Raw genomic sequence first — 25046 nt, forward strand, 5'->3', positions numbered from 1 at the left:
ATTATAGTGTCTGGATTTGATCTGAACAAAGATAGAGAGAAACTCCTGGTCTAGTTCATTGTTTTAGTTATCTTTTCTTATGTTACAGCCATGTAGATCCTCGTCATTTGATCTCCAGATTGTAGGTCATGCTTCATTCATTAATCAAACCATACAATGGACTACATAATAAACCATGCATTTTCATGCAATGACAAACTTGCCAAAATAAACATACATCTCACACAAGTTGACTGACCTGACATTGAACTGTTCTCATTGTCAAAACAGGCATGAATTTAACGTGGTAGAAGTACTAGGCCGCTCAGAAATGACATTGTAGATTAACGTGGTAGCAGTACTAAGCCACTCAGAAATGACATTGTAGATTAACGCGGTAGCAGTACTAGGCCGCTCAGAAATGACATTGTAGATTAACGTGGTAGCAGTACTAAGCCACTCAGAAATGACATTGTAGATTAACGTGGTAGCAGTACTAAGCCACTCAGAAATGACATTGTAGATTAACGTGGTAGCAGTACTAAGCCACTCAGAAATGACATTGTAGATTAACGTGGTAGCAGTACTAAGCCACTCAGAAATGACATTGTAGATTAACGTGGTAGCAGTACTAAGCCACTCAGAAATGACATTGTAGATTAACGTGGTAGCAGTACTAGGCCACTCAGAAATGACATTGTAGATTAACGTGGTAGCAGTACTAAGCCACTCAGAAATGACATTGTAGATTAACGCGGTAGCAGTACTAGGCCGCTCAGAAATGACATTGTAGATTAACGTGGTAGCAGTACTAAGCCACTCAGAAATGACATTGTAGATTAACGTGGTAGCAGTACTAAGCCACTCAGAAATGACATTGTAGATTAACGTGGTAGCAGTACTAAGCCACTCAGAAATGACATTGTAGATTAACGTGGTAGCAGTACTAAGCCACTCAGAAATGACATTGTAGATTAACGTGGTAGCAGTACTAAGCCACTCAGAAATGACATTGTAGATTAACGTGGTAGCAGTACTAAGCCACTCAGAAATGACATTGTAGATTAACATGGTAGCAGTACTAAGCCACTCAGAAATGACATTGTAGATTAACGTGGTAGCAGTACTAAGCCACTCAGAAATGACATTGTAGATTAACGTAGTAGCAGTACTAGGCCGCTCAGAAATGACATTGTAGATTAACGTGGTAGCACTACTAAGCCACTCAGAAATGACATTGTAGATTAACGTGGTAGCACTACTAAGCCACTCAGAAATGACATTGTAGATTGACGTGGTAGCAGTACTAAGCCACTCAGAAATGACATTGTAGATTAACGTGGTAGCAGTACTAAGCCACTCAGAAATGACATTGTAGATTAACGTGGTAGCAGTACTAAGCCGTTCAGAAATGACATTGTAGATTAACGTGGTAGCAGTACTAAGCCACTCAGAAATGACATTGTAGATTAACGTGGTAGCAGTACTAAGCCGCTCAGAAATGACATTGTAAATTAACGTGGTAGCAGTACTAAGCCACTCAGAAATGACATTGTAGATTAACGTGGTAGCAGTACTAAGCCATTCAGAAATGACATTGTAGATTAACGTGGTAGCAGTACTAAGCCATTCAGAAATGACATTGTAGATTAACGTGGTAGCAGTACTAGGCCGCTCAGAAATGACATTGTAGATTAACGTGGTAGCAGTACTAAGCCACTCAGAAATGACATTGTAGATTAACGTGGTAGCAGTACTAAGCCACTCAGAAATGACATTGTAGATTAACGTGGTAGCAGTACTAAGCCACTCAGAAATGACATTGTAGATTAACGTGGTAGCAGTACTAAGCCACTCAGAAATGACATTGTAGATTAACGTGGTAGCAGTACTAAGCCGTTCAGAAATGACATTGTAGATTAACGTGGTAGCAGTACTAAGCCGCTCAGAAACGACATTGTAGATTAACGTGGTAGCAGTACTAAGCCACTCAGAAATGACATTGTAGATTAACGTGGTAGAAGTACTAGGCCGCTCAAAAATGACATTGTAGATTAACGTGGTAGCAGTACTAAGCCACTCAGAAATGACATTGTAGATTAACGCGGTAGCAGTACTAAGCCACTCAGAAATGACATTGTAGATTAACGTGGTAGCAGTACTAAGCCATTCAGAAATGACATTGTAGATTAACGTGGTAGCAGTACTAAGCCATTCAGAAATGACATTGTAGATTAACGTGGTAGCAGTACTAGGCCGCTCAGAAATGACATTGTAGATTAACGTGGTAGCAGTACTAAGCCACTCAGAAATGACATTGTAGATTAACGTGGTAGCAGTACTAAGCCACTCAGAAATGACATTGTAGATTAACCTGGTAGCAGTACTAAGCCACTCAGAAATGACATTGTAGATTAACGTGGTAGCAGTACTAAGCCACTCAGAAATGACATTGTAGATTAACGTGGTAGCAGTACTAAGCCACTCAGAAATGACATTGTAGATTAACGTGGTAGCAGTACTAAGCCACTCAGAAATGACATTGTAGATTAACGTGGTAGCAGTACTAAGCCACTCAGAAATGACATTGTAGATTAACGCGGTAGCAGTACTAAGCCACTCAGAAATGACATTGTAGATTAACGTGGTAGCAGTACTAAGCCATTCAGAAATGACATTGTAGATTAACGTGGTAGCAGTACTAAGCCATTCAGAAATGACATTGTAGATTAACGTGGTAGCAGTACTAGGCCGCTCAGAAATGACATTGTAGATTAACGTGGTAGCAGTACTAAGCCACTCAGAAATGACATTGTAGATTAACGTGGTAGCAGTACTAAGCCACTCAGAAATGACATTGTAGATTAACGTGGTAGCAGTACTAAGCCACTCAGAAATGACATTGTAGATTAACGTGGTAGCAGTACTAAGCCACTCAGAAATGACATTGTAGATTAACGTGGTAGCAGTACTAAGCCGTTCAGAAATGACATTGTAGATTAACGTGGTAGCAGTACTAAGCCGCTCAGAAACGACATTGTAGATTAACGTGGTAGCAGTACTAAGCCACTCAGAAATGACATTGTAGATTAACGTGGTAGAAGTACTAGGCCGCTCAAAAATGACATTGTAGATTAACGTGGTAGCAGTACTAAGCCACTCAGAAATGACATTGTAGATTAACGCGGTAGCAGTACTAAGCCACTCAGAAATGACATTGTAGATTAACGTGGTAGCAGTACTAAGCCATTCAGAAATGACATTGTAGATTAACGTGGTAGCAGTACTAAGCCATTCAGAAATGACATTGTAGATTAACGTGGTAGCAGTACTAGGCCGCTCAGAAATGACATTGTAGATTAACGTGGTAGCAGTACTAAGCCACTCAGAAATGACATTGTAGATTAACGTGGTAGCAGTACTAAGCCACTCAGAAATGACATTGTAGATTAACCTGGTAGCAGTACTAAGCCACTCAGAAATGACATTGTAGATTAACGTGGTAGCAGTACTAAGCCGATCAGAAATGACATTGTAGATTAACGTGGTAGCAGTACTAAGCCACTCAGAAATGACATTGTAGATTAACGTGGTAGCAGTACTAGGCCGCTCAGAAATGACATTGTAGATTAACGTGGTAGCAGTACTAAGCCACTCAGAAATGACATTGTAGATTAACGTGGTAGCAGTACTAAGCCACTCAGAAATGACATTGTAGATTAACGTGGTAGCAGTACTAAGCCACTCAGAAATGACATTGTAGATTAACGTGGTAGCAGTACTAAGCCACTCAGAAATGACATTGTAGATTAACGTGGTAGCAGTACTAAGCCGTTCAGAAATGACATTGTAGATTAACGTGGTAGCAGTACTAAGCCGCTCAGAAACGACATTGTAGATTAACGTGGTAGCAGTACTAAGCCACTCAGAAATGACATTGTAGATTAACGTGGTAGAAGTACTAGGCCGCTCAAAAATGACATTGTAGATTAACGTGGTAGCAGTACTAAGCCACTCAGAAATGACATTGTAGATTAACGCGGTAGCAGTACTAAGCCACTCAGAAATGACATTGTAGATTAACGTGGTAGCAGTACTAAGCCATTCAGAAATGACATTGTAGATTAACGTGGTAGCAGTACTAAGCCATTCAGAAATGACATTGTAGATTAACGTGGTAGCAGTACTAGGCCGCTCAGAAATGACATTGTAGATTAACGTGGTAGCAGTACTAAGCCACTCAGAAATGACATTGTAGATTAACGTGGTAGCAGTACTAAGCCACTCAGAAATGACATTGTAGATTAACCTGGTAGCAGTACTAAGCCACTCAGAAATGACATTGTAGATTAACGTGGTAGCAGTACTAAGCCACTCAGAAATGACATTGTAGATTAACGTGGTAGCAGTACTAAGCCACTCAGAAATGACATTGTAGATTAACGTGGTAGCAGTACTAAGCCACTCAGAAATGACATTGTAGATTAACGTGGTAGCAGTACTAAGCCACTCAGAAATGACATTGTAGATTAACGCGGTAGCAGTACTAAGCCACTCAGAAATGACATTGTAGATTAACGTGGTAGCAGTACTAAGCCATTCAGAAATGACATTGTAGATTAACGTGGTAGCAGTACTAAGCCATTCAGAAATGACATTGTAGATTAACGTGGTAGCAGTACTAGGCCGCTCAGAAATGACATTGTAGATTAACGTGGTAGCAGTACTAAGCCACTCAGAAATGACATTGTAGATTAACGTGGTAGCAGTACTAAGCCACTCAGAAATGACATTGTAGATTAACGTGGTAGCAGTACTAAGCCACTCAGAAATGACATTGTAGATTAACGTGGTAGCAGTACTAAGCCGTTCAGAAATGACATTGTAGATTAACGTGGTAGCAGTACTAAGCCGCTCAGAAACGACATTGTAGATTAACGTGGTAGCAGTACTAAGCCACTCAGAAATGACATTGTAGATTAACGTGGTAGAAGTACTAGGCCGCTCAAAAATGACATTGTAGATTAACGTGGTAGCAGTACTAAGCCACTCAGAAATGACATTGTAGATTAACGCGGTAGCAGTACTAAGCCACTCAGAAATGACATTGTAGATTAACGTGGTAGCAGTACTAAGCCATTCAGAAATGACATTGTAGATTAACGTGGTAGCAGTACTAAGCCATTCAGAAATGACATTGTAGATTAACGTGGTAGCAGTACTAGGCCGCTCAGAAATGACATTGTAGATTAACGTGGTAGCAGTACTAAGCCACTCAGAAATGACATTGTAGATTAACCTGGTAGCAGTACTAAGCCACTCAGAAATGACATTGTAGATTAACGTGGTAGCAGTACTAAGCCGATCAGAAATGACATTGTAGATTAACGTGGTAGCAGTACTAAGCCACTCAGAAATGACATTGTAGATTAACTGATTTTGTTAATCTACATAAATTGTCCAGCTTATCATTTTGACCTTCATTATTGCATAATATTTGTATTAATCAACTTTGCTTTCAGCTCAAGCATCTGCTGCTGCTGCTGCTGCTGCTGCTGCTGCAGCTACTACTGACCCATTGCAGCAGGCCTACACTGGAATGCAACAGTATGCTGGTAATGAAACATTCACATATTAAGAAAAGTGTATACAACACTACAAGTTGATATCTTTAAAATACTGATTAGGTTGACTTTCAAGACAAAATGTAGCAATTATGTGGTTTTGTACTACTTTATTAAGAATAACAGTGTGCTTAGTATGAAACATATTGGCATTGATTATTCAAACACAGTGTAAGAACTGATAAATCAGTAAGTTGTTCACATGGAAAGTGACTAAGTGCAGTAACAAAGATGAAAGTCCTCAGTATTCCCTGTTTGTGTTGTACGCACTCAGTCCTCTTCTATAGGCATTTAAATAGTTTTTATAGATAAAGAATATTAATTTTGGTTTGTACCCTTAAACACCTATGTGTGTAAGCACTGTATGCTCAGTACTTACCCAGGTTCTGTGAAAAACCACATGCATATTACTGTTATAAATAAGCTGTCACCAACTGGCTCTTCACTTAGAGGACTGCACACTCTGTACTTTCTGTCTCTTTTGGTTTTTTTTTTTAGGGGCGGTTGTAGGTTGGGTAGGGGGTGTGCAGTGGGTGCAGCTATTTTATGTGGGTACTTTTTAGTTTCCATCTGAAAACCTCATCCCCTTGTAAGTGAGGAGACTTCAGTTTGTTTTCAATCATTTTTAAACTTTCTAATTCAGTTCATACTTATGGCTTGCAGCTAATTATGTGACAATTGGTTGCATCGTTTCTTAAACAGGGTCTAAGCTAGTAACAATATTTTTTTTCCACGGAGGAAATTATTTATTCACATTTAAGACCACCCCTCATTATTATTACAAACACGCTGAAGATACATAACATAAACAGCAAGAAAAATAAACAAAATACAGCTAGTAACAATTTGACTTGCAATTGTCCAATGGAAATGTAGTAGAAATCGCTTTTTATTATTATTTTGTGTCGTTTAAAGAATGAATTTCTCATCATCTTTTCTAGTTAATACAAAGCATGTTTGTTGACCTTATGCATGTAACAGCATGTGATTGGTGCATGATTTGATAAGACAACAACAAATATTTGCTTGTACATGTACATCTTTATTTCACTCTTGCACTTAAATATTTAATTGTCATGTTACACTGCAGTTAATATCTAAACTGAACAAGTGTGTAATTTGTGGAAGTTGGAGGATTAATAATAATTCAATAATTTTAGAATTGTGGAGGTTTTAACAAATCAAGCCGAACAAAGTTAAACATTTCAGCCTAGTTACAAAATGTTGCCATGCATGCATGCTCTTTAAATCAATATCAACTCTAAAAAATAAAATGAAAATGTGGAGTTCAAGAACTTATTTAGTGTGTTTAATATTTTAACAAAAACATTTAAGTTTTGTGAAAAAAATCCACATTGGTTAAAAATTCAAACGTTAACTTGTTAAAGCAAGAGTAAAGTGTCTCTTTCTAAATGTAAAGTGGACAAAGAATTAAACTTTCAAAATATTCAAGAAACAGATAATGATTTCTATCTCCTTTATTAGTGCCTTCTTCACCGACGGCTTTAAAACGCTTTGAAGAGCTGTTTAGACTAAAATTATGACATGATGGGAAAGAGTGAATTCATCAGCTGTGATGAAATGCTTAAATAAATTGATTACCAAAAGTGAAACCTTTGCTTTTAATTTGATGTCTTTAATATGCTGTCAATTATAATGAAAGTGCATCGTGAGCATTTATACAAAACTCATAGATTTTCACTTTTATTTATGGTATTGGACATTTTTGTTTACAAATAGTTAAGCATTTATTATTGACCCTTTAACAATATAATGTACTTATTTAATTGTGTTGACAGTACACTTGGTTTCCTTTTTGTATGTGATTGTAGCTACTTATCCTGGTGCCTATGGGCAACTACCTCAAGGATTCCCAACAGCAGCTCAGCAAACAGCAGTCATGCAAACCCCTCAGGCCAGGGAGGGTGAGTATGCCACCGTCATCACTAAAGAGCAACGTCAGGAAGATTCACATTTATACAACGTACCTGAAACTGGCAGTATGTCTCGTTAATAATCTATGGAATGCTAGATCAGTGGATGCAATGTGCTTAAACCTACAGTACTGCATGTTGCTGTTACGTTTAAACTTATTTTGAAACGATTAACTAGAAATGTTAAATTGATGTTAGAGTGACCAGTAATATGATTTACATCTGACCTAATTTCTTGTAAAGATGTTGAATTGATTTACTTCAGCTAGGGAATTTTAAAACAGTTTTAAAGTTTGATAGTTAGTAAAAAAGAATGTCCTACAATAATCACCACAAACAATGTTTTTTATTTTGTATTGTAATGTAACAAATAGGTGCATGTTGAACCCCTTTTTCATCAGTTATAATAGATTAGAGAAGACCAGAAAATTAGATATTTGTTACGCCTTTATAACAATAAAGGCTTAAAAATATTTAAGTGTATGGTCTTTTCTAACAAATATAGTTCTTTGGTGCTTGTTTTGTGTTTAAGGACAATCTACACACCATATTGTTACTGTTTTTTGTTTTTGCCCTCTACTCTTCTTTCTTTTTATCTACTATGCATTTTCTGATTATTTTGATTGAATATTCTCTGGACATATTTACTTAAAACTTGACACCTTCATAAAATCATTGATATCGTCATTATTTTTGTATAACTAAATGTAAGTCTTATATTTGTAGAAATGACATCTTAAAAATCCCAGGTCATACATATTGTACATACTTGCAGTACTTAAACACTGTGTAGATAGAATGACACCAAAACAGACTCCCATTTTTTTTTTTTTTTTAAGTAAACAAGTTATATGAATTTTGGTTTTTACCCATTAAAACCAAAATTAATATTCTTTATCCCAGATTGCCAGATGCAAATTTAACATCTTCTATAAAAAAGTTATGAAGAAAACAAACATGAAAAGTATGTGTATATTTTGTGCTATTTTTGTTGATGAAGTATTTGTAGTGAACCTCGTTATTGTTAGCTCATTTTGTGTTTTGAGTAGAGTCAGATAAAGCAGTGTTACAGTTGTCTGTGATCTTTCATCCCTAGTTGTTTGTTATGGGAGGGGGTGAGGTGATACACAAAGTATTCATGTATGTGATTGAAACCAAATGAAAACTAATCAACCTATTTGACCATTGAACATAATACTAAAAGGTATTGAAATGTCAGTAGAGCAAAAGCTATTGCCGATGTCTTCACCAATTCTGTACAGTCTTGTTGGCAATGGATGTTGTTAAACATGAGTTTACCTTAATCTATAATTTGAGTCTTTGACATGTTTATCTTTAGAAGTATCAAGCTATCTTTTTAGGTAGTCACTATTTCCGGCTTCCTCTTTTCAGCTGATTTCCTCTTTTTGGTTTTGATATTCCTCTCTTTTCTTCACTTTCTGTGTTCAAAAGTATAGGAATAATTATTATCTTTTCCTCTTTTTTCTTGCACGGTTTTCTTGTTTTTGCCTCAACAGATTTCTCCAGTAAGTAACTTTTGTTTATTTTGTTTGGTGATTGTAGATTCTGTGATGTCTCCAGTTCGATTTTCTCTAGCTGGACCTGAAGGCTGCAATCTATTTATCTACCACTTGCCTCAAGAGTTTGGGGATGCAGAGCTAATGCAGATGTTTCTGCCATTTGGCAATGTAATAAGCTCCAAGGTGTTTGTTGACCGATGCACCAATCAGAGTAAATGCTTTGGTAAGTAGTATTATAATAAATATAATGCTACAAATTAATGTACTGGTGAATTGCAGAAAGCGTGTGCCAGGATATTACATGCATATCTATTTTTCAACACTGACATTGTGGCATTGTGGCCATGGTATGTCTATCTGTTGATCATTCAATTATTTAAAGCAGTTGTAGCGCATTTTACGGCTGTATGTTGTAAAGTTAACTACAAAGCAAGACCATAATACTAACCAAAAGTTCAAAATGTGTCTCTCCTTTTTACATTTAGGATGAACTTACAACAATACATGTAGTACAGATTTTTGGTGGGATTCAGCCATCTGCCGAAAACTTGCTTGAGATCAGTTATTTTATATGCAATAAATACACATATTTCCGAAATGAAAAGCGGGACAAATGGTCTTGAAGCCGCGGTTTGCTTGTAGAAGAAGCACTTCTGAAGGGATTGATATTAGCTCAAATGACCATGTGAGGAGATAGACATGCCATGGTTCCCAATAACACTGAAATAATCTAAAAGGAACTGAAACATGTGCCAAGGATAACTTGGGATGTGATCAAGCAAAATGAGACATTTGTGTACCTATGTCTTTTAAAAATATTTTTAGGACTGGGGAAGGTTAGCATCGGCCAATCGTATCACTATTTTAGGACTGGGGGGGGGGTTAGCATCAGCCAATCAGATCGCTATATTAGGACTGGGGTAGGTTAGCATCAGCCAATTGTATCGATATATTAGGATTGGGGGAGGTTAGCATCAGCCAACCGTATCGTTATATTAGGACTGGAGGAGGTTAGCATCTGCCAACCGTATCGCTATATTAGGACTGGGGGAGGTTAGCATCAGCCAATCGTAACGCTATATTAGGACTGGGGGAGGTTAGCATCAGCCAATCGTATCGCTATATTAGGACTGGGGGAGGTTAGCATCAGCCAATCGTAACGCTATATTAGGACTGGGGGAGGTTAGCATCAGCCAATCGTATCGCTATATTAGGACTGGGGGAGGTTAGCATCGGCCAATCGTATCGCTATATTAGGACTGGGGGAGGTTAGCATCAGCCAATCGTATCGCTATATTAGGACTGGGAAGGTTAGCATCTGCCAATCGTAATGCTATATTAGGACGGGGGGAGGTTAGCATCAGCCAATCGTATCGCTATATTAGGCTGGGGGAGGTTAAGGCCATGTCCGAAACGGCGACTTCGGCTACAGCTACGGCTAGATCGCGCGCGTCTGCCTATTCTTCAACACTGGTAGACGCGCTGGTCTAGACGTAGCTGTAGCCGAAGTCGTCGTTTCGGACACGGCCTAATAATACAGTATCTTTTGAACCGCATTAGATAAATCTGTACTTTTTTGCAACATTTTAGCTCATTTCATGCTCACATTGACACAATCTGACTCTTCCTTTGGTCCAAACTGGAATATTCACCATAAAGATGCCTCTAGAAAATTGAATGCAACATTGAAAAGGGGCCTCCGTATGAAACTGTCAGTGAATTCTAAGCTTTCTCAAACTAAGCACCTTATTGTTATAATAGATGTTAAATTGTATCGTTGCGGTACCCGCTGCCAAAACATAGGATTCAAACTGCCTCTAGCTGCCGGGCAACCTTGGTAGTCTAGTTGGTAAGACACTGCTCTAGAATTGCAAGGGTCGTGGGTTTGTAACATGCATGTGATATTTTTTCACAGGACTCGGGTAAGTACTGAGTATACAGTGCTAACACACATCGGTGTATGGGTAAAAACCAAAATTAATACACCTTATTGTTGTTACAGTGCCCTCTCAAGAGAGGTTCAGTTTCCATTTTTAACTTGAAATTTTACATCAGGATGCTTTCTAAAGCATATTAATAGTACAGTAATATAATAATAAGTTATTTAACATACTGCATTACATCACCATGATATACATTTCTTAATCGCTTAATTTGATATGTCTGAAACCTTGTGTTTGTTATGCAACAAAAACATATCTAGTTTAAGTTATCATTGTGAGAATAAATGGTTGTATTGTAATGAAGTATTGTAAAAACATAAATTTCTGCAGGATTTGTGAGCTTTGACAACCCAAATAGCGCACAGGCTGCCATCCAAACTATGAATGGTTTTCAGATTGGCATGAAGCGTCTTAAGGTCCAGTTGAAACGCCCGAAGGATGCCAATAAACCTTACTAGCTCTATCTGAATCACCAAGCTCTACAGGTAAGATTTAACAATCAATACCATTCAGGGATACTAACTAATAATAATTGATGAAATATCATTTAGGCTGAATGGCTTGAACTCGGATAATATGACTATTAAAACTTGACCATGACTTATGCTTGCCAGTATTGTGGGATTAAATAGTTTGACAACTTTATCAACAATAAGAAAATTGATCATGTAGCTTAGAGAAGTTTTGTTATCAGTGTATTAAGTCAATGTATTTTTCTTCCTTATTCTGGTCTTGTACAAAAGGATATCCAAACATCATAGTCCTTGGAGACACTCTAGTTGCATTTGACGTGCAAAGCAACCCGTGTTAAAGCAACCAGGTTCATTAATGAGAACCAGGGTTGATTACATGCAGTAAGTTTGCAACTCAGTGGTTTAGTGGGTATTTCTTGCCAACCGTATTTGAAATTTGTACGGAAATGTCTGTTGGCAGTTTTGTGAGTAACAATTTTACTGTTTCATGTGGTTCATTTTTAACAGTATTATGATTCTCTCCCTTTGAATGTGACTGTCCAAGCTCTAAAGAAGATTTTTTGAAACTACACCCAGTTTGCCAAATTTGTACACAGTTAAAAATGTGTTCGTCATGTTAAATTTTGGTGTAAGTGCATGACCAACTGAAACCCTGGAAGTTATACATGTACATGACCTGTGAACCAGTGATTACTCTTTCCGCTTGCTGTGTCACGAGTCATCCAAAAATATATAAAAATCTCAAACAGAAATATGTTCTTTTTGCTAGAGTTGAGTTTACAGCATGGTTTACAATACTATTCAGTTTTATTTCACCAGCTTGTGCAGTGTGGTAGGATAACTAGATTATAAAACAAGAAATTAATCAGTCAATTAATATGGCACAATTTTGAAGTTTTGTCACCTTCCTTCATGTACCCCATGTTCTTGTGTCATTCTCTTCAAAGTTGAATTGTGTCTAATGGCTATGAATTTCATAATTTTGAATCAACCACCCTCAATAATGATTATCTTTGTTAACTATGAAAGAGTTCCTTTCTGCATGGGCAGTCATAATTGATTTTCCAAACCAAGTCTTGCTCATGGTGTTTGATGGTGTACCTTCCTCATGCTGTCTAGAATGTTCATAGTTTAAAGGGCTATTTTTCACAATTTTGGTTGATGGGCAATGCTGTGATTGTGTGGGCAATAATGCAACTGATATGTTTAAGGCTTTTACTAAGCATGACTTGTGGAGGGTTTTTATTGGATGCTTTTCACTGTCTTTTAGTATCTTTTAGTCGATGTTTTTCATGTTTTTAAAATGTAAGAATTTTGTTGATCATACTGAAGGAATCAACAGTTTGAGGAGACAGTTTTATTGCACATCTCTTTGTTGTTTTAAACAATGTTTTGTTTTAAGCAGGTGTGCATTAAAACTGTTACAATTTTTCTCTTAAAATGTTTTTCATGTTAATTGAGAAGTTCATAATCTCCTTGGAGAGCATGATCAGGTATACATGTATTTTTTAATATAATGGGACTAGCTTTGCTTCTTTACTTATCATTTGGTGTACTTTAAATTGTTTCAAAAAAACTACTTGTAGACAACTCTTAGAATTGTTATCTTTTTAGTTTAAGTACACCATTGACTTTGGTACACCTATTCAAACTACCCAATTAACAATTTCATGAAACGATGAAGGACAACAAATTTTCTGTTGTTTTTAAGAAAACAGCTTAACCCTATCAATTGTGTGTGATAAAATAGATTCAAAGAAATTTTGGCTGAAGATTGCAGAATTTTTAGAACAGGAATTGTTCTGAATATTGTTAATGTTGATCAAGTTAACGGCTTATAAAGTTTATAATTATTTAGGTGGACAGTTTACCAAATCTTTGTTTATGTCTTTTCATCAAGGGTGAGGCACCATCTGAAGCAATTGTTACAGTGCATCGGCATAGTTCAGTTTTAGCATTGTTGGTTTATTGCATACTTCATGGGAATGTTAATGCCTAACAAATTAAGATATTATAAACAATTGTGACAAATAATCCAAACCATTACATTTGTTGAATGCTTGAATAATGCTTGAACTTGCATTTGCATTTGTATAATTTGTTTGAATGAGTAATGGATTGTTTTATTGAATTTAATTTTCTCTTAGGTGGGAGCTGCTACTTAGATGATGTGGTCAATAGTCACAAGCCTGCCCACCTGTTGTTGAGAAGGCTAGTTGTATCAACGAATCTACACACACAAATTACATTAATTCAACTTACACAGGTTAAAGGCATTCCAAATGGAGTGAAAGTTGAATTTTGTCTTGTTATTTTGAAACGAACAAGGTTTGTAATTGGGTTAAAGCGTCACTAAACACACTAAGTCAGAATAAACTGTAAATGTAACTTATTGTTTGATTGAAACCAATCACGAATTGCAATGATCATTGCTGATGAACAGTAAATTTATTTTTCCTCCAACGATAAAGATGTTTAATGGAACCTATGTTCCTGATGGTCAGTTGAGTGATAGTTAGGAAGTCAACCCTTATTTGTTCTTTCAGTTTTAGCTCCAATACTGACCTGATTATTGGTTGATTCCATTTTATTGATGACAGATATGTCGTACAAAAAGTGTACAAATCTATTGTTCACATCCATTATTTCATGCAGATATTAATTTCCTTTAGTTGTTGACTGGAAACATAATGTCCTATTCTTATTGTATTCACACTTTGTTTTGAATTTGACTGGTTTTGATAGCATTGTCATTTGTACACATCTATGTCCTGTTAAAATGTTTGGTATAGTTATTGAGTCTTACATTGTGTACGATAACAAATATTAAGGAGTGTTCTTCTGAGACAGTATTATACACGGATCCAGTTTGATGTTGAATGTTAGAGCCATGAAATCTGTAGTATTTTTTAACCAAGCTGGAACCAAATAGATGTCTTTATTCCATCCGTCCAAAGATTTGATTCAGATTTCCCCCTGAATTGAATGGAATGATGGCTTGGTTTGATCCTTTGATTTTTATTCCAGGGTGCACTTTTTGCATCATGATATACATATTTTTTAAAAACTGTCTTTATTTTTAAAATGCATGTTTCTGTGCCCTGGTTAAAATGACCAAATTTAAGATACACTTGTGATGTGTGCCATGTCGTAATAACACACTTTAGTAGAATTGGTTGGGTAAGTTGTTGTCAGTATCATTAGTGGTTTATTTTAAGATCAGTATGAAATCATTTTTGAATCACACTATGTCCAAAGGTGTATTTTTCAATTTGTCAAGTAATCACTTACAAAAGTGGATTTGGTCTGAGAAATCGACTGGAGATACTGTATGTATTGGTTCCTTTGAATGTGAAAGTGAAGACATTAATAACTGTTTTGTAAACTCAAGACTCTATGTGAAGTTAACCTCTCAGCAACTAAGTGCTTTCTCTTCATTTAATTATCAACCCCAGTAAATGATTTAGGAATTAAAAGTTGTATTCAGATTACTTTCATGAAATTCATAACATTCTAAGTATATTCTGTTCCTTCAAGTTAGTATTACTTGGTGGGCATAATTTTCATTCACTGGAGTTTGGGGGATCAGTTTGATGTGTGCAAATAAAAACGCTACATGATTGTACTTTGTAATATTTGTTGTATATCCAAAACACCACACTTGATGTCTTGTTAGTAGTGTGGATTCGGAGTTTGGATGTAGTTTGCTAGTGCTGCAATAATGCACATGCATTTTGCATGCATTGATCAAGAAACGCCACCACAGGCTTATAAATATTTATATTTTTAAAGTGCAATATTTGGTTTTCAAACTTGGAAAGTGTGTTGGTGAATTAATGAAACCATGTTACTGCCAAACGTTCATTTAAAACAGTGTTGGTAAGAAATTAGGTAGTATACAAAAATCAATGATAGATAGAGTAAACAAGAAACTAGAAAGTAAGTGCTGGACTTTGACCAAAGGTGCTCATTCAGCACCTCCAATTTGCATTCCAGTAAATATACTTGAAGTAGCCATAGATATTTTGTAAAACATTAGAATGAGGAGCGAATCTGCACCACAGATTGTTTTTTTCTGTAAGTAGAACTTTCTGAAATTCTTATTAAAATGACATTGCGTTCTTTGAACCTAATAATTTTCATTATTTATTTCAATACAACTCAAACAAGGTGACTTAGAAGCACTGTTAAACTTTCCTATTTATTTGTATGTTTAATTATTTATTGATATTTATTAAATACTAATTTATTCTACTTAAAAGTATTACATTACTATTTTGAACAATTGAGTACTTAACTTCAGTCTGCTGTTTCGGATATGTGTTTGGGAAAGCAAGCGTTTAACTTGTTGAAACATTTTCCATCAAGGTTTGGTTTGAGTTGAAACAGCAATATAAAACAAGTTAAAATAATTGATTTTATTTTATTTGTTGAAAGGGTAGTTGTTTTGAAATGTGTGTAACATTACAAAATAATGTTTATCATTCAATTTCTCTCAAGAGCTAAATTGTGTGGTGATAAATGCCATGTAGTTGTGTAAATGTCTTCAAACCACATGGATGAATTGCAGTATCACTGCCAAAGCTGCTTGAATCAAGCTTGTTATTGACAAGGTTTGATTGTATTACTTTGTTTGGACTGACTATTTAAGTTTGTAACATTATTAATGTACCTCATTGCACACAGAGTGTAATAACACAGTATAAAAGCACTGTACGTTGTAAGATTTATCAAATAAGTCTCAACAGACTTGTATTACTTATTTATTTAAAAGCACAGTTCTATTTATTATAATGGAGATAGATCACTATAGATACAGCTCTTAAATGTACGTTAAATAATAACAAGTAATAACAATAACAAAGAACTTGTAGGCAGACTTTTTGCATGTAAATATTGCAAAGTAATATTAAATTGGAAGATGTCAATTTCATTTGTAGATTAACATTTAGCTAGGACAACAGTCACTATATAGCTCTCATAAAACACAAAGAAAGCAAGAATAAACTAGTCAATTGTAGAATTATTACGTAAGTAAATAATTTAGAGTCACTTATGTATTGAGTACTTGAGAAAGGAATTTACCTATATGTAGACAGGTAAATGCAGTTAGAGTTTAAGCATTATATCTGCACAGTGTGAGATGGGATCACACATATCCATTCACTTTGAATACAACATTTTTTACCAACCTTTGAACATTAAACTATGACAGAGACTTATAATGATATGCCTTTATTTTTTAACATCACATGTAATTCTGGAAAAAATATATATTAAATGTTGAAAAATTTTGAATTTTGTTGTGGTGGTTGTGGTACACCATATCTATCATGTTTTTAACTGGTGAATATAGTTTGTGATCTTCTTAACTTGTGCCCATGTGATACCATAGTGTTCAATGGTTAATGGTGGTGGTTGTGACGATCGTGATGGTGATTTAGTATGGTGATTGATGTATACAATTCTTGCACATTTACAAACATTGTGGACCAGGTCATACTTAAGTAATTGTTATTTAATCCATTGCTGTTTAACGCAGCAAGAATGTCAAGTAATAATGTCCAGTGAAGATCTTTTGAAAATGATCTAAACATATTAACTTGATCCAACTCCAAGATACACTAACAAGATCATCTAGTATGACAATGGCCTATTTTTTCTATCTTGGTAATATTTTAAATGTCATTATCAGACACCTGTCAAATCAGCCATGTGTGTTGTTCTATATCCAGTAATTTGGAAATGTGCTAGGTGGCTTGTACACAAAATCACTCTGTAAAACACTGGTTCTTGCTCATTAGATTTGGAGCCATTTTGTGTTTGTAAAGAAACTGTTTTCATTTGTAAAAAAAAACTTAGATAATGATATTATGCTAAGAGCTTTTGATACTCTATATACTTTTTTAACATAGTAGAACTGGAATATGGAGATCCCTCTTACATTGTGCAGAAAAGAGTATTATAATTATTCAACTAATTCAAATATCAGGACAACTGTAGAAAAGTATTAAGATAAAATATTAATTGTAGTAGGGTAACTGTATGAGTAACTTGGTAGATGGTAGGTAGATTAAATAGTTTAATGCAAAATATGAATTCTAAAGTATTAGTAAGACAGTTAAATGATAATGATATTTTAAACTATTCATTGGAAAGAAAATGTATTAATTTAAAACTAAAAGAGTACAAGATGCCCATGGGTAGGGTTATGTATATGATTAGTGTTGCTGTTCATTCATTTTGCTGTTCTTTCACATACAAAGTGAAATAATCTGAAGACTAATGTCTGATTTCATGATGGGTTCTAAATCCCTTTATTTAAAAGGCAAGTGGTGGCCATGTAATCCAGACATGTGCTAAAAAGGACAGAATGTCAACCAAATTTGTTTTAGTACAAGTTAATAAATGACAACATCTGGGAAAGATTATGAGACAAAAAATCTGCCTTGTATCTCTTGCCAGAAAATTCGCTTTTGTCTGTAACTTTAAATACTTCATTTTTTTATATTTTTTTTTATACATTACTATCCCTTTAAGTGCAATGTTCCACATGATAGGATGGAACAAAAATACCTTTGTGGTTAACTGAATAAGACTATTTTTTTTCTTCAACCTGTTGCAAGCTTGTAGTGTTAACTGCCATCTTCTTTTAATAATTGGCAAAGTTATATTCCTAAGATGTGGGAGGGATAAGCACAGGTAACAAGTGTTAATTGCATTAAATAATACAAAATTTAAGATTTCATATTCCAGGATCGTGAATATAAAGATAATGAAATAAAGCACACGGGCACAGCACAGTACATAATACTCTACGTGTCAATCATTTCAGTAGTTAAAAGGTATTATTTGCAAAATTTAAAGGTTGAAAACAAACTTGTCTTAAATTGATTGAATCATAACTCAATTCAATTAAATATTAAGTCATACTACGGAAGTGTATTTAGGATATACCAAACAAAAATTGGGCTCCACTATTGCGGCGAAATGCTATTCTGCCCTGGTGGTTAACTATTCCGCGCGGGCGAATTAGTTTTCTGCCCTATTCTGTACTTGAGGAATACGCTTCCGCTCTGGCGGAATACCAAGTTTGCCCAGCCGGAATACTAATTAACCCGGGAGGATTACTAGTGAAATGAGGATGTCTGTTGGTATGTGTTTATATTATATTTGTTTTGGTAATCCGACCCGGCAGAATGGTAATCCGCCCGGGTGTAGGCCTAATAGTAATCCGCCTGGGCGTAGTATTTTTTTTTTTTTTTTTTGGGGGGGGGGGGGTATGTCCTTCCGTACATAACTGTTTATGAAAGGAAGAGTGACGTCATTTTGTGTAGGCCACATTCATGAGGGGAGATTGTGTTATCAATATGAACATTTTAAAGGTTATGATTAATAGGGAATAAGCGACAAGTTCTATAACTGCGTTTAAAACCGGTCGGGTTGTTGCAACGACCCTGCAAGGTTTCAAATGGAGGTTTTAGAACGAGTCACTACTCTTTTATTCCCATTCATAAATGACCTTTTGTTAAAAAAGGTTAAAAAATACAATTATAGACACTTGCACAAATGAAAATTCAAGGTTTTAATTTTTTTTTCAAAAACTTTGTGATACGCTTAGATTATGCGCGCGCTAGATTCTGGCGCGCGCTTATTACGCGCTGTTACTGATAGCTATGGCGCGCGCTTTTTACGCACTGTTACTGATAGCTATGAATTGTGTCCTGCGTGATAGTATTGGCGCGCGCGTTTGCTTATGCACCCGACACGCGGAAGCCAGCCGGTTATAAAAAGCTCCAGCTGGTCATTATTAACCGGTTAACACCCACATGAGGCGCTCTCAACCAATAGGAGTAGCAAAACTGTCTGTCTATTTATAGTAAAACACGCCCGAAGCTTTAGTGGCCTAGCTCCACTTGCCCGGGGAATAAATACGCTTAGAATTTGTTACCGTCTACAGTGTGCCTATCCGGCCTTAGTCTTGAAGTCAAGACGGTAATTGTTAAGCGCGGTGTGTAGTTACAGCGCGGCGTAGCTACGGGGACGACACACACACCCTCGATCCCAGTATGTGTGTGTGAGTCAGTCGCAATCTGCCTCGCGCTACCTACGACTGTTGCATGTGTAGCATCGCACTGTGACTGTTGCATGAAAGGCAGACAAATAGGCAGCGCCTAACGACTTGTCATCAAGTCTAATCCGGCCTGAAACCGGAAGCCCCTTATTCACTGATCTGAACCAACCACGGGCATGTCGTTCTGTCAAAATCACTTAGGGGTCATTCCATGTCAGACCAACGCACTTTTTTACCTCATGTCTTCCGATTTTGATAAAAATTGCTGTGCTTGTAGGTCCTAATGAGCAATGAATGCACACCAATTTTCAGCCCGATCGGACTTTCCATGTGGTCAGGGCAGAAACCACTAAAATCTGACATTTTTAGGGTAAAATACCACCTTTTTGGTAAAAATATGTCATAACCATGTCAATTTTTATCACATATATGCAAATTTGGTATCAAATTAATAAGAATTGCATGCTCAAATCAGTTCTTTCATCAAAAATAAATTTCCTGAAATGTAGGTCACTGTAATCTTTAATATGTTATCGGACCTTTGACCCCGTTTTTGAAATAATGTATCATTCCAAAAATCAACGAAATAAAAATCATTTGATAGAGCATGTCTTCCTCTATCAGAATCCACTAAGAAACAACTGGGCTCTTCAATATTTACAACTTTAAGACTATTTTTGTACAGTTGGTAGGTTACAAATTAGTCAATTTATACATGTACTTTACTTTATAAATAAATAAAAATAAAAAACTTTCCAAAGTTACTAAAATTGTTATTGGTTTGGGATTTTTTCATGTTGAGGGCTGATGTGGTCTAACCAGAATTGTAAATAAAATTGTAAATTTTGAAGAGCCCAGTTGTTTCTTGGTTGATTGTGATAGAGGAAAACATGTTCTATCAAGTGATTTTTATTTTGTTGATTTTTGGAATGATGCATTGTTTCACAAATTGGGTCAAAGGTCACGATAACATATTAAAGATCACGGTACTTGTACAAAAATAGTCATAAAGTTGTAAATTTTGAAGAGCCCAACTTTTTCTTAGTGGATTCTGATAGAGGAAGACATGCTCTATCAAGAGATTTTTATTTAATTGATTTTTGGAATGATAAATTATTTCAAAAACTGGGTCAAAGGTCACGATAACATATTAAAGATTACAGTGACCTACATTTCAGAATTTTTTTTTTTGACAAAAGAACTGATTTGAGCATGCAATTCTCATCATTTTGATACAACATTTGCATATGTGTGATGAGAATCGACATGGTTATGACATATTTTTACCAAAACGGTAGTATTTTACCCTAAAAATGTCAGATTTTAGTGGTTTCTGCCCTGACCACATGGTAAGTCCGCCATCGGGCTAAAAAATTGCTGTGCATTCATTGCTCATAAGGACCTACAATCACAGCAATTGTTATCAAAATCGGAAGACATTAGGTAAAAAAGTGCGTTGGTCTGACATGGAATGACCCTTAGGCCTTTACTTGGAGGAAGTGCCAAACTTACGTTGGCTGATCTCCGCCAACAACTAAACACTTTTTCAGTATTGTGTATACGCCCTACTACAGCGTTATAATGGCCTAAATTTACCGCGTTTTAACACCCTTATTTTACTGCGTTATAACGCCCTTTTATTTTACGGTGTTATTTTGCCCTAATACGGCGTTATTATACAAATAATAATGAATGTTTATGAGTGCAATGGTGCGAATATGTTCATGAGTTGAAAGATGGAATGTTCAATTCAACGAGGCGGAGCCGAGGTGAATGGAACATTCCATCTTTCAAGGAATGAAAATATTTGCGTTATTGCAGGAATGAAAAACATTATTATTTGTTTTATATAACATCCAAGTAGATCTTTGTCATTTTGATTGGAGGATACAACTTTAAAAACAAAAAAAAAGCTTAGGCCTACAAATTTCAGTTGTGAAATTACACCCGATTCTTTTGGGACGGCCTAGTGTTGGGTTAAACAGTGACAATGTGCGTTCTGTCCAGCTATTTTGAGACACGCAGATGCCGAATGTACGTGCCTTGCATGTGTTAACACTGCTGCGTTACCAAAGACACGCGCACGCAGTGATGTTTTTACTCAGCGTGCATGCAATAGTACTTTTCGGATGGAACGAAAAATGCACGGTGAGTTTATTTGCTATCACGTGACGTACAATCCTCCAATCAAATGGCAAGGATCTGCTTGGGTGTTGTACAAAATGCCCTAATTTTACAGCGTTGTAATGCCTTAATTTTACAGCGTTTTTACACCCTATATTACGGCTTTATAACGCCCTAGTAGGGTCTTAATATGGCGTTATATACCGTAAAATTAGGGCGATATAACGCCGTATAGGGCGTTATAAGGCCCTGCTAGAGCTCTATAACGACGTCGAAAAATAGGGCGTTATAACGCCATAATTTAGGGCGTAAGTACGCCGTACCGAAAAAGTGTTTAGTTGTTGGCGGATCTGAGATCAGCCACCGTACAGTACATTTGAGTTTTCCCTCAAAGTATCTGTTACTTACGAAGCAGAAAGCACATCACATAGAATTTAAATTTGAATTTAAAGTGGGAAAATAATTGCTCATTCAAATTAACTGGTTGATCGCAGGTCTTGCTGCTGGCTTTTACAAAATTGAATGAGTCTTTCGTCCCAATGAAATTAAAATGATCTATAGACTATTGTTGACCAGTGAATGCTAACTGGTGAAATTTAGTGAAAAGCATTCATTTTCAAACGAAATTGATAGATTGATAAAATAGATACATGTTTTTAATGTTGCAAATAAACTTTTAACAAAACGCAACACCTAGGAAAATGACAAGGAAAATGCATATTGTTATGAACGAAATATAAAAAAAAGAACCAAAAAAAGCATAAATTATTGGTGACAGATCTGTTTGCAAAAGTATTCAGCACAAACTATTGAAATTTACATTTAAAAAAAAATAATGTCAGGAGTGGGATTCGAACCCACGCCTACAGAGTAGACTACGACCTGAACGTAGCGCCTTAGACCGCTCGGCCATCCTGACTGCATGCTTTTTACGAAGTATGTTATTATATATTGTTACTAATCTCATGTCCATATGCAGTAGATTGGTAGAAATGTTTATTCCTCAGGTTGGAATCTTTGTAACATCATGTTATATTTTATTGAATCTATTTATTGCATCTGAACGGTCACGTTACGCGTCTATATGACGTTACATTGTTACTGGAATCGAAAACCACGGCTTCGGCTTTGGATTCGGCTAGCCCCATAAATCGGTCCGGTCCATAGAAATAGAACCCGGAGAACGCTGAGTGTCTCATTATTGTGCGTGCGGTTTCGTTGTGAGACCATTATTTTTTATGGACGCGCACACGCCATTTTCGTAACGCGTGTATGGCAAAATATTTTGCCATACAATATTTTGCCATACAATGACATCATCATTGACCAATGAAAACACTCTAAATGGTCTATATACGCTGACATCTTGCCATTTTGCCATACGCGCGTGTCACACGATGATCATTTTGCCATACGCGCGTGTTGCGCGGTATTGGTACGACGCGTCCACAGACGACACAGAGCAGAGGCAGGTGGTCGAGCTCAGCGTTTTCCGTAGACTTGTGGACAAGTCGTTAAATCGGCCCCACGCGCTGAGATAGTGGTCTCGCGAGACCACTGCTCTCTCGCGAACTGATGGCTCCCCGATTTCTACTCCTCATTAACGACTTGTACAAGCTGACAGCAGTTTGTGCACAGCCTATGGGCACTTCAGCCAAAATCGCACGGACGCATCTGATTGGTCGATGTCGTGAAATCTATGAATATTCAACATGTATATGCTATCAAACAGTACACCCTGTATTGGATGGGTTCGGGAAGTCACATGTATAAATGAACGATCAACAAACTATGGTGGCTTTAAAGGGACATCGCAAATATATATTGACGCCAATATTGACGCCAATATTCGTGACTTTTACCCCAAGTCGCAAATATTGATGCCAATATTGACGCCAATATTCACGACTTGGCCCAAAGTCGCAAATATTGATGCCAATATTGACGCCAATATTCACGACATGGGCCCTATGTCGCAAATATTGCTGACTATATTGACGCTAATATTCACGACATGGGCTACACGTCGCAAATATTTGCGCCAATATTGACGCCAATATTCACGACATGGGCCCTATGTCGCAAATATTGACGCCAATATTTACGACATAGCCTCAAGTTGCAAATATTGACGCCAATATTGACGCCAATATTCACGACATGACCTAAGTCGCGAATATTGACGCGAATATTGGCGCCAATATTTACGACATTGCCTCCAAGTCGCAAATATTGACGCCAATATTGACGCCAATATTCACGACATGGGCTACACGTCGAAAATATTGACGCCAATATTGACGCCAATATTCACGACATGGGCCCCAAGTCGCAAATATTTACGCCAATATTGACGCCAATATTCACGACATGGGCCCCAAGTCGCAAATATTTACGCCAATATTCACGACATGGGCCCCAAGTCGCAAACCCGCTCAGGCGTGAATATTCATTGTTTTTTTAGCAACCTAGGTAGCTGGGTGGGCAAGAAAATAGTCTGGCGCACTGGTCCCGATCTCACTCGCGCGCTCTGACAATAATATCGTTCAGCATTGTGATTTGCGTGCACTGACGACTGCCAGGATGTAAGTTCGACTAACAAAAATGGAGACTGAAAATCGGGTAAATATAATTGTATTTCTTATTAAAGCCCAGTATTATTACTTTCATTTACCCTGCCACCCCCCCCCCCCCCCCCATCATTGTTGACTTGCAACATAAACAATGTACACATACAACAAGGACTACTCGTGCTGCGCCGCGCCATGCGTAGGAAAGTACAGCCAGAGATCGGTGGGTCTGGGTGCCAGACTGTGTGGGAAACAGACTCCCCAAGTTGCTTTAAAAAAAATTCACGCCTGAGTGGGTTTGCGACTTGGGCTATGTCGTGAATATTGGCGTCAATATTGGCGTAAATATTTGCGACGTGTAGCCCATGTCGTGAATATTGGCGTCAATATTGGCGTCAATATTTGCGACATAGGGCCCATGTCGTGAATATTGCCGTCAATATTGGCGTCAATATTTGCGACATAGGGCCCATGTCGTGAATATTGGCGTCAATATTTGCGACATTTGACCCATGTTGTGAATATTGGCGTCAATATTGGCGTCAATATTTGCGACATAGGGCCCATGTCGTGAATATTGGCGTGAATATTGGCGTCAATATTTGCGACTTTGGGCCAAGTCGTGAATATTGGCGTGAATATTGGCGTCAATATTTGCGACTTTGGGCCAAGTCGTCAATATTGGCGTCAATATTGGCGTCAATATTTGCAACTTGGGGTAAAAGTCGCAAATATTGGCGTCAATATTGGCGTCAATATATATTTGCGATGTCCCTTTAAAGCCACCATAACAAACCTACTGTCA

General features: G+C 36.8%; 1 protein-coding gene and 1 non-coding gene across 6 annotated transcripts in view; one reads left to right on the plus strand and one right to left on the minus strand.

Annotated features, from left to right (window-relative positions):
• LOC117287762 (CUGBP Elav-like family member 3-A) overlaps positions 1–18279 on the plus strand; it is a 50473-nt gene extending 32194 nt beyond the window's left edge. For 3 of the 5 annotated variants that reach the window (XM_033768270.1, XM_033768269.1, XM_033768267.1), the window contains exons 9-13: positions 5502–5594; positions 7436–7603; positions 9101–9280; positions 11331–11485; positions 13621–18279. In XM_033768270.1, the coding sequence (XP_033624161.1) occupies positions 5502–5594; positions 7436–7603; positions 9101–9280; positions 11331–11458 (569 nt within the window). In that variant the 3' untranslated portion in view covers positions 11459–11485; positions 13621–18279. The remainder of the gene's footprint in view (positions 1–5501; positions 5595–7435; positions 7604–9100; positions 9281–11330; positions 11486–13620) is intronic. The other 2 variants (XM_033768271.1, XM_033768272.1) reach the window with 2 other exon arrangements.
• A 4228-nt stretch (positions 18280–22507) lies between these two features.
• Positions 22508–22590, minus strand: Trnal-cag. The gene has a single exon. It is a non-coding gene; the product is annotated as a tRNA-Leu (tRNA).
• Positions 22591–25046: the final 2456 nt, after the last annotated feature.

This window comes from Asterias rubens, chromosome 3 (assembly GCF_902459465.1).
Source record: "Asterias rubens chromosome 3, eAstRub1.3, whole genome shotgun sequence".
Lineage (NCBI taxonomy): Eukaryota > Metazoa > Echinodermata > Asteroidea > Forcipulatida > Asteriidae > Asterias > Asterias rubens.